At 35.0% G+C, this 11,758-nt stretch overlaps 1 protein-coding gene across 1 annotated transcript; it reads right to left on the bottom strand.

Annotated features, from left to right (window-relative positions):
- Positions 1-6,985: 6,985 nt before the first annotated feature.
- On the bottom strand, positions 6,986-11,298 carry LOC143598199 (putative F-box protein At3g16210). Its single transcript, XM_077076479.1, has 2 exons — positions 11,124-11,298; positions 6,986-8,052 (listed from the first exon to the last, which is right to left on the bottom strand). Exons 1-2 carry the CDS (start codon positions 11,296-11,298, stop codon positions 6,986-6,988), a joined length of 1,242 nt encoding a protein of 413 aa, XP_076932594.1.
- Positions 11,299-11,758: the final 460 nt, after the last annotated feature.

Genomic DNA, 11,758 nt, shown 5'->3' with positions numbered 1-11,758 from the left:
CTAAACGTTCAAATAGACATGGGTTCCCGGGATACTTTTGTTTCGGGAAGGTCAACCGTAAATCGACCAAACTTGATTTTATTTCCTGAAAACCATTTATTTTTGGTGGAACCTCACTTGATGAAGAACAGTCCTTAGGAATCCAAGCAAAAACTTGTTCCTTGGTTTTGTTAATTTTAGACTTTTCTTTTCTTGCTTTTGAAACTGTTTTTGGTAAATCCTCAGACTTTACAGTTTTTGGATCCTTTTTTATTTTATCCTTCTTGGTTTTCCAAAAAGGTTTCTTTTTGTGTTTTACTTTATTTACTTTGGATCTCACATCCATTTCACTGGGTTCACTATCAGCTTGATCAGTCCTTGAATCAAGGCTACTAAAAGCTCCTTTTGGGGACTGACTAAGCCGCCTTTGAATATCAAGTTGTTGCTTGAACCAGTGCTTGCAATGTCTTGCAAGATGAGAAGAGTGACCACACAAAACAACACTTTCTCTTGGGAGTGTCATAGAACTCATCTGAACTATAATGTGGTTGGTGTGGTGGGAAAGTTGATCCTTGGAAAGGAACATGATTAAAAAACACATTTGTATAATATGGATCAACAAAATTTTGTTGATAATGACCATAGTAGTTGTTGTCACAGAAGTTGTATGGCTGAGGATTTCTAAATTGATTGGTTGTTTGAGAAAATGATCGTTTATTTGGTGGAACATATTTACAAGAAGTACTTGTCTTTTCATTTTCAAAAACTTTGCTTTTACTTGAATTATCCTCAATCTCACAACTTGATGATGAACAACTTGATATGTTCACCTCAACATACCTACTTTCGTTGACACATTTTTCAACAAAAGTTTCATCACAATCGGTTTCATAATCTAAGTCAGAAGAAGAACATTCATTTTCATTGCAAACGTTTGTACAACTATAATCACTTGAATTTTCACAAAATACATAATTTGACCCTGACTTTAAACTTCCCAACATGGATTCACAAACTTTATTACAAACTGGATTGTTAATAGTTTTGGTTAGATCCACACATGATTCAAAACGTGGTTCTAACTTTCTTTTTAGCTTACAACCCGGGTTAACCGTCCCACATTAACCACCATTTACATCACCAGCTGCTACACAAGACACATTGATGTCAGATTTATCAGATGATGGGACTGGAGCAGCAGTTTGAGAGGCAGCAGGAACAAATTTCACAAGCATTGGTATTCTACCAACCCCGTATTCCGTTTCTTCCTCTGGAAAAGTATTATAGCTAAAGTGGGGCAAGCTGGTGTAGTTATCATTGAATGGTGGTGGTACGGCAGTGTAATCATACCCCAGCCCCGCTTTAACTTTAGTACTTCTCTAGGCTCCAATAAGATCATCTAATTTTTCAGATGATGCTTCAAATCTTTCAACTTGTTTTTTCTTTTTCTTTCTTATCAGAAACTTCAAGTTTTAATTTTTCTATCTCTTCTTTTAAATTATTAATTATGTCTTTATAATAAATGACATTATGCTCTTGTCGAAAAATTTTAAGTTTAAGATTTGATACATCATCGTGATGAGTTTTAATCTTTTCACGTAGATCTTGTCAGCCTTTACATATTCAGCATTTAATTGACGAAGTTTTGCATTTTCTTTCAAAACTTCGTCCTGAAGATATCTATAATATGTAACCTTATTTATGCAAGCTTGAGTGCACAGATTGTGATTTACCTCATCGATTGGTGATGTGTCGGGAATGATAGGACATGTGTGACTGCTTTTACCGGCAACACTTGTCCAAACTTTATTACTTGTCCCAACTTTATTTTTTTTGGACTGATTGTTCATTTGGAGCTTATCTTCCATTATTTCAAAAGACATGATGGTAGAAGCCAACTCTGAGAGTGTCATGGTAACCACATTGATGCTCCATGTATAAGGCAGTGAATTCAACAGCTTCATGTTGATCTGAAACAAACCATTGATGATACCGACACTTCTCATTTTGGTAACGAGCGACTCAAATCTGTTGATGAGAGAGGCAACCGATTCTCCTTTAATATGTGTAAACATATCGAATTCTCCTTTTAACATTTTCTTTCGGCTTTCTCCCATATCCAGATTTCCTCCAAGCTTAGATTCGTAAGACATTTTTTTTACTCGATTAGAATTTTTTTTTAAAGAGAAAAAAAAATTTAAGGTTTTTTTTTTTTTTTTTTTTTTTTTTTTTTGCTAAAGTACCGAGTTGCTACAGTGCTGAGTCGCTACAGTGTTTTGCATGAGTTGCTACAGTACCGAGTCGCTACAGTGTTTCGCGTGAGTTGCTACAGTCCCCCCCCCCCCCCCCCGTGCGAAGCGATTGCTACAGTACCTCGGCGATGCGATTGCTACTATACCCCCCCGCCCCCCCCGCGATTGATACAGTACCTCGGAAGCAACTGCTACAGTACCCGATGAGATTTTTATTTTTTTTTTGGTGACAATATAACACCCAAACTTCCAAAAAGTCCAAAAGACTTTAGTATAAAAATCAATAAATCGCCCTAGATCTGAGTTTTTAAGCCGAATATGAGTTCAGACACTAAAACTTTAAACACTAAAAACTTAGATTTGGTGATTCTCGTGTATTTCCAAGGTGCAAGGGACTCCAAAAGAGATGAATAACACGAAATCAATCTCAAATCCAACAAAAACTAAGATCAAAACCCGAAAAGTTTGACCCGAAAACCACAAAAAGTCGAGCCGAAAGCTCTGATACCACTTGTAGATACTCTAGATGGATCTCAAGATGTGACTCGAATCAATCCGTGTTGTTGGTTAGCGGAAATCACCAACGACACTCGGATCTCGGATCTTAGTTTGTTATTACAAAAGAGAGAAAATGAGAGGAGAGATTTTGGAGAGAGATAAACTTTATTTTCTTGAAGTAGTGAAGAGTTGTTGTGGGGAAATGGGTTAAGTGGCCTTTATATAGGGTCCCAATTTCTCCAAATTTTACACAATAAACTTACAAAATAAACGTACCGAGTACGTACTACACCGACTAAAAGCAAACTAAAACGACATATACAATCCTAAAAACAATATAGAATATTGGCTCTACAAAAAGTTAACCTCTACTTTTGATGATTTATAGCCCGAATAAAAGACTTTTAGTTTTTTAATCCAACCCTTCATCATTATTTTCCCATGAAGTCATTTTCTTTCTTTTGAGTTTTAACAATGTAATGGCTCATGTCAAATTGGCCAATTTTATAAATAAAAACAAATTAGCCGAGCTCAGCCTTTTAATCTATCTAAAATTTGATTTGGGCTCAAGATTAATCATAGCTCGGCTCGGCTACTTGTTAGCATTGCTATATGTATAATTTTATTAAAGATATATTACTGCTTATAATCAACAAATATAAATGCAATTTACTCTTCTTCTATTTTTCAGAATGTAGTCTTTCTACGTTTCATATTGTCATGAACCACTATTTGCTATTCCTTAAGTGTAATACAAATTATAAAAATTACTTGCCATTTCCACTTTGGTAGGGTGGGAAGGTGGTGACGGTTTAAAATATGCGGTCAATTATTTAATCCCTTTAAGTGCAACATTTAGCTGTTACAAATAATAATAATAGATATTACTTATTTTTTTTAATCAGACAAACTAAGAAGATTGGACCAACAGTTTGATGTTTATAGTCATAAAAGCTAGGTATATATTATATATAGTAAGTGAAGCATGTTACTTCCATGTTACTAGAGTTTTGTGTATTACCTAACTCTATCCTAATTTTAAGTTAGAGCAATCTTCGTTGTATATCAATACTACTTCCATGTTACTAGAGTTTTGTGTGTTACCTAACTCTATCCTAATTTTAAGTTAGAGCAGAGTGTGATCTTCGTTGTATATCAATACTTAAAAGGCTTTCTTTCACTCACAATATACTTAAAAAAATATTTAAAAAAATAATATGGGGGAGTAAGGCGGTTTCCCCTAAAAGTTTGGGAGGATTGACATGGAGATGGAAAATCTGATGTAGAAGTCAAATAACACATTTTTTTTTCATTTTCTTTCTTAAAATTTATAGATGGGGAATGGTTATGGGTAAGCTATTGTGAATGCTTTAAGATAATTGGCGTTATAATTTTAAAAGATTGAATATCTTGTAGCTCAGTGGTATATCTTTCAGTTATTAACTGAATGATTGTAGGTTCGAATTGAATATTTATGTTTTATAAAAGTAATGTGAAGTTATTTACTTTGTTCAGTTTTTTTTTTTTTTTTTTAACTTTTACATCGTCACGATCCTCTATATGTAATGTCTTTTTGGTTATAGTTAAAAAGAAAACGTTCCTATTCCTTATTCCTAATGTAAGTTATAATTTTATTTGACATAGGAAAACCAACAAAAGTGGACCAATTATTTAAGTTGACAACAAAAAACAAGCCACCATAAATAAATCGAATCATGTTTGGTACCACATATCTCATACTTATTACCAAGTGGAAAATATAAAACCAACCTAACATTGTTGAACCTTTGAATGAAAAAATATATATATACAATCATTAAGTTCAAGACTTGGTTTTCAATGGGATATCATGATATTATATAAGAGTTATATACTCATGCATAAATTACAAGTTTACAGCAAAGCATACAAGTATAAATTACACAAATTGCTAGACCTGGATTTTTTTGTTTGCAAGGGTCATAATTTTTCATTGTATGTTTGTTTATATTGAGATGGTTTTATCGGGTTGGGTCACCAAAATATTTTTGCGGATCAGGTTGGGTTTTGTAAAAAAACTCACTTTGGATGATTTGAGTTGGTATGTGTTTGTTTAAAGACGATTTCAGTTATGTATGTGATTTTAACTTAAATATTTTCACATTGGTAGGAGCCAAGAACGTGTTGTATTTGATGATGGAACAGAATCAGAGTTCATTGAAGTAAATAAGCTTTGAATTGCGATTGCAATTCTTAAATGACATACTTTATTGATAGAAATATTCAAGTTTGGATAGTTTGTATGCGAATGGATTCACTTTTAAAATTTACCAGTGGACAACATACTTTATAGTTATTTATTTGTTTTTCATGATTATTAATGTAAAACACATGTCAATATCCTTTAAAACATAGATATATATGTCGGTGTTATCGGGACATGTCAGTATTCGTTTTAATAGTTTTTGGTCGTTTAAGCTCTACCGCAACGTAGAGGTATGTTTAGTAGTTATTGCTAAAATTGTTACTTTCTAGGAAAGGTATTAATCGTAGGGCCCTACTAGAGGCACCCCTATAGGCCCTGTATAGGGTTATACGAGGCATATAGGGCCCTCCTTAACCCCCCGTATAGCCCTATACGAGACTTATATGAGGTATGAGATGTCCCTGTAAAATCCCTAATCGTATCGAAAAGTTGTAGATATTTAAAGTGACAGTTAAAAAGAAAGTAAAAAAGAGAAATGAGTACAAAATAAAAAAGTGGTTTAATAAGAGTGGTGAAGTAGAGTAGGAAACTTGAGAATCAAAAGTGTGTCCAATTGTTGATGCAACCCAAGTCCGTTTTAGATATTTTTGAAAGACGTGTTAATTTGTTATAATTAACTAGGATAAGTGTCCGCGCGTTGCTGCGGGTACACATAAGTTATCTCCTCGTATTGGTTTGTAGCGTTTGGTTTGGTGTGTAATGTGTACAAGTTATCTCCTTGTATTGGTTTGTAGAGTTTGGTGTGGTGTGTAATTGTTTATCAATGTGAGCGCGCCGATGTATGTGGATATGGTTTGTTAATGTTTTTTTTTTGGGGTGCAAGGGGGTGTAGTTATATTATATGAACTTTAGTTTTCATGTACTTAAATCTCTGTATATGTGTGTTATCTTCACAAGACTTGAACATCTAGAACTTCAAACATTTGTCAACTTAGTCTGAATATAAACATGAGTGGAGTATTCTTCCAATACTTAATTTTGAAGTGTGAAAGACTAAAATAAACATTGATAATCAAATATCCAGTCGAGGCCCTTTCCCGCAGGTGGTATTGTTTAACATTCACAATCCATCTGCCAAAGAAATTTAACACTGAATAAAGTTCGGCCCAACCAGACGTACCCATAGGTCGATTTTATACCAAAACTTTCGTTTGAAATTGCTTCTTTACCAGATATGAATTGAATAAGACGATCGAAAACTGTAGATATTCTTTTTTTTTGTTCAAATGATTGGATATATAATATTTGCAAAATCCGCTTAATATGAGAAAAAAAGGTGTTCAAACAATGAGTTAGTCGTGATCAATAATATAGTTGACAATGCCTTGAACTATACATGGCATGTGCGAAATTCCATTAACCACGAGTATTGAGAGGCCAAAACATGAAACTAATTATTCTCAAAACAGTTTATGATAACTAAAGAGGGCAACTGAACAAAAGGTTCATACAACAAAATTCTAATAAATTGATACTCAATAAAAATACTAAAGAACTAAATAACCATGTAACCCTTTGTTGTGTGCTCGCGCAAGTTAAGCTTTCACCTACGCATCCAAATATTTTTCCTTTAAAAATATTAATCGAACTCTCTATTAAATAAAAAAAAACAATTACAATTCACCAAAAGGCCAAAACTATTGAGTACATAAATATGATTGTTGATACCGCATTGCTGAATCATGAACTGATAAGTTACATTTATTTTAAAAGGAGGTAGTAAGGGTAAGACACTTAAAATGGTTCTTTTACGATGTTGGTTTAAGTCAGGTGAAGCAAGTAAAAAAAGAAATAGATAGAGAGAGAGGAAAGTTAGTTTTTAAGTTTGACCTATTAAAGATAGTAATAATAATAAGACATTAATAATCAAGCATCCAAACAAACGAATCATCAAGTTGTTGTAAAAACAGGTAGTAAGTGTGAGATAGTAAAAATGGTTTATTTAGGTAACTGCGTATATTAAAATGGAAAGAAAGTGACATCATATAGCCGGTGCAACAACGGTTTCCAACTACACAGCACCTACACCGCCATGAAGTGAGTTGACGCTGTGGAAATATTCAAGGGGCCTCATATCAGTAGCGATTTCATAAAGTGTCCGTGAGTTACTCATGACAAACCACTTCCCATTTGTCATGTAGTGTGTAATTAAGCACCATAAACGCTCTTGTATAGGAGGGATGGGAGGAGGGGTGAAAAGATTGATCCAATGGTCTTGTCTTAGGATCCATAGCTGGAGTGTCCGATTCTGTAGACCATTTGTAACAATCATGTAAAGATCATCTTTAATAGTAAGCATTTTGGTTTTAAGAACACCATTTGTTTGAACTGGTGGGAATTGTAGCTCTATCACATGGCTAGTGAAGTAATCGAATGAAATGATGACATTTTTACCTTGTATCAAGGGTTGGGTAATTGTGTAGTACACGGTTCTACCACATTGAGTCCCAATGGACCAACAGAATTTGCGGTCTAGGTACTCTACTTTTGCTGGGAATGGTGTTTCTGTCCAAGATGCTAGTAAACGAGAGTATACATGGGCTTCGAAGACATTTGATTTTTGGATCACATGGATGACTTTGTAGTCGTTCAAATGGTCCTTGAAGAAAGCAACTGTATCTGTGGAGTCTACAAATATGCCTCGGCCAGTAGAGTTTGATAATGTCTTGTAGGCAGTAGTGGTAGGATTCCATAAGAACATTTCATGTGTATCATGTACCCAAGAACATAATAGGCCATCCATGTGTGAGAGGATGGAGATGCATGTAATATCTGGGTAGAATGGGCATGTGATGGGTTTCCCTGGGCCGTATTCACCGGTTGTGAAGTCAATTGGATGAACAATTCCAATGAGACGATGGATGACAAGTGTTTTTTGGTTACTCGGAAGAAGTGATCGATAAAAATGGAGTTTTTCAAAATTTTGGGTTGATAGTAAGCCGCACCATTCCTTGCATACAACCTTAAACCGCCCAACGACTTTTGCTGGTAGTCTTGTGAGTATCTCAAGAACAACCGCGTCATGAGACATCGCAAACACGAGGTGGGAGGCGTTTGTGGAGCCTTTAATCGATATATCTAAGTAGGATAACAAACAGAGTATCAAATACTGATAATCATCAAGTTAATAACAAGGATGTAACATGTAAATTCCATATTAGGTGACAGGTGTCACACCCTCAAAATCCACTAACGGAGTTTTACCGTCAGAGGGTGTGAACTGGCAGGATCGGAATCATTAGTTATAATCAAACCAAAGAAAAACGTTTAAATGTAAATAGGTACGGAAGCGTAAAACCTTAATTCAAAAGTTGCGTCACGCCAAAGACTTAAAACCAAATATAACTGTTAAAATTAAGTTTGCAGAATAAAGATGTTTTCAATTAATGCATGCTCCTAAACCGCGCGCCCGCCTCGGCTACCTGAGAATAACATACTAAAAGTGTCAACACAAGGTTGGTGAGTTCACAAGTTAAATAAGATAAATCGTTTAGCGTTTTGCGTAACCTCGTTACGGCGTTTAAGTGTTGCGTAACCACGTTACGGCGTTTAAGTGTTGTGTAACCCCGTTACGACGTTTAAGTGTTGCGTAACCACGTTACGGAGTTTAAGTGTTGCGTAACCCCGTTACGACGTTTAAGTGTTGCGTAACCCCGTTACGGCGTTTAAGTGTTGCGTAACCCCGTTACGACGTTTAAGTGTTGCGTAACCCCGTTACGGCGTTTAAGTGTTGCGTAACCCCGTTACGACGTTTCAGTGTTTTGCATTACCAGATAGTGTTATGTCAAATTATATATCGATAGGTAGCTAATCTATACAACAAGTATCGCTAAGTGGTTCGCGACCGAAGCTGACTGTTTATCAAGTGCCCGTCACCAGGTCAATCCAGACCATGGTAAGTGTTAGCCAAAATTACACCCACTCAACCTCCAGTTGAGCTTAGCGTCGGGTGGGGTTTGTCAAACCCAGTAGTACTACTCAACAGTGACTCGCTATTCCAAATATTAACCGGTCCGATGTGTGGGACTTCAAATGTTACGTTTGCCGCTTAGCCTTTACAAGTGATATATAATTTATAACAAAATCTTAAATATGCGTTTATCTCAGAAAATACGTTTATCGGAGTATGTTATCTCCCCCAAGTGAAAAACGTTTGAAAACAGTTCAAAGAGCGGGGTAAGTGAAACTCACTGTTTGCGAAGAATATCCCGATCTAGATCACCAAGTGATGCGCGTCGTAGAAACTCTCTAGCGTTCTAAATAACAAAGAGATTTTCTAAGTATCGGTACGTTTAACGAGTCTCTAGACTCGGCACATAATACCTATGCACGTAACAAATTTCGTGTTTCGTTTGTGAATTGTGTGTGACTTAAACAAGTACAATTGTGATACGATACATGAGTGAGCAATTACTTTCGTGTCACGTACTAATAACATACTTTACTAGCAATTATCCCCGTAAGGGCATTTTGGTCAACAAACAAAAATTAACTAACCATTATTCCCCATAAGGGCAATTTGGTCAATTCATGGCAATCAATTAACAACTATTCCCCGCAAGGGTATTTTGGTCAAAACACAACAATTATATAAAAACTATCATATTTCATGCATTTTTACACAACTCAGCAGCTAGTTTCATTATGACAGAATTTTTACTTGAAAGATTGCACTAGTTCACCGATCATAACGTCTCAATTAATTCACCAAAAATCACCACAGAAGCATACATATCTTAGGTTTCCAGAACATATCTTATCTTATTTTTATTCCACATATTTTTCTTATAATGACCAAAACATTACAGCAAACTCATATCAGTCAGATTCATGCGCAACAGAATGTTATTTGCAATTCCCGTTAAACGAAAAATCAATAAATGCAAGACTACTTGGGTTTGGTTCCTAACTCAATGAGTAAACTTCCAGAAGTGGAACCAACCCAATTGGTCTCGTAGTTCATGAGATATAACATTTACAACATAACCTAACAGCAGGTCTAACAGCTCAGCTTTGCACCACGTTTTTGTAAAATCATAAAAGCACACTTATACTTGTCCAAAAATTACAAACTTATACTTCATGGAAACTAGACTCAACCTAGTTTACTGCAGTACCCACAATCTCAACCAATTTTCACGTTTACACTTCGTTACAGTCAATTGAACATCGTATACACATTCTGTCCAGATTCTGTTCACATCAAAACTTAACAATTTCACTAGCCATGGATCACAAATAAATCATATAACATGCTAGACACTAATACTACTATCCATGCATCTCCATTACACCATACATACAAGATTTGGGTTTGTGTTTTAACTCAAATCAAAGACAACAATGAATCATGCAACAACATTAATCTAGTTATCAATTCATTATCCAAATAACAACAATCATATTAGCCATATACATGAACCAAAATCGGCTGCCTAGGGTTTATACTTAACCCATTAAACATCAAAATTAAACAACAAGGAGGTAAGGGATGATCAAGTATACCTTCCTAGCACCTAGTTCTTGGATTAATCAATTGATTTGAGGTGTATATGTGAGAGTGTTGTGGACGGCAGCCGTGAGGGAGCAAGGAGGGAGGCCGATCGGTCTTGTAGGTTAATAATAATAAGTTAGGGTTTAGTGTTAAGGTTATATTTATAATAATACAAGTTACACTCTAGTCCCTAATCTTTCAAGTGTTACATCTCTAGCCTAAACTAGTTGGTTCTTGTTTCTTGTTTAACATTCCACATAACAATCAAGTAACACACATATACCTAACACATAATTATCACATAATTAGTGTTTTGACGTTTGTCGTTTATTTATCAATCGTTCGCGTCAACTCGTTTGCGTTTCGGTGCAAATCCCGAAAGACTACACATGTAGTAAGTGTTAAGCGTCATTTAAACCCTAGTTTAAATGTAATGAAGTGTGCGTTATAGATTCAACGATCTTAAAGTTTGAATTGACGGAGTTGAGTTAACGGGGTTAACCTGAAATTGACGATTGTCACAACAGGACACATTATTAGTTGGATTATGAGTTTCTCATAACAAAAATTCATAATATAAAAATACCAACAGTAGTTAATCTGTAATAAAGAATCCTTTATTTTATTCTATTATATTACCCCGTACCAAACGTACCTGATTCGATGCAAAGTACAATGAACACTAAGGTGTTGTTTGTTTTTGAAGACAAAAACTGTCTACAATCTGATTTCGTGTCTGCAACTGAAGATGTGGTCTGAAGGTCTGCAATCTGAATGAAAATATACCTGCTTTTGTGGTGTTGGAACCTATGACTGGAACCTTTAGTCATAGTATTATAGGAGAAAGGTTGTAACGGCTCGTCATGGCAATTAATAATATTGAATAGGTGTTCAATATAACATTTAATTGATTGGAACATGGAGATGAATGGCACACTTTTATTGTACCATGATTAATAACGGTCGATTGGTTGATTGCAGAACAATTCAATTTTATAACCAACCAAAACCGAAGAAAGATTGGATTAGGAAACACTGTAACCATATAATAGAAGACGAAAAAATCAATTGAGGAGAGAGAAAGTTAAGTATGTCGTTAACAATGGTAGTATATAGAAGACATATATGTATACAAATAGGTTGGGACATCAAGGGACAAACAACAAAATTTATAGTTCATTAAACCAAGTAAAACATAAAGAACACAAAATTCTAAGCTTGCATGATTATTATTATTATATAATAATAATATATATAATAATGGGGATAAAAGGTAGAAAGTGAAAGTTT

This window comes from Bidens hawaiensis, unplaced genomic scaffold, assembly GCF_021521415.1.
Source record: "Bidens hawaiensis isolate Kalapana, Puna unplaced genomic scaffold, B.hawaiensis_p1.1 tig00049791_1, whole genome shotgun sequence".
NCBI classification, from domain to species: Eukaryota; Viridiplantae; Streptophyta; class Magnoliopsida; order Asterales; family Asteraceae; genus Bidens; species Bidens hawaiensis.
This window is presented reverse-complemented; position numbering and strand designations above follow the sequence as displayed.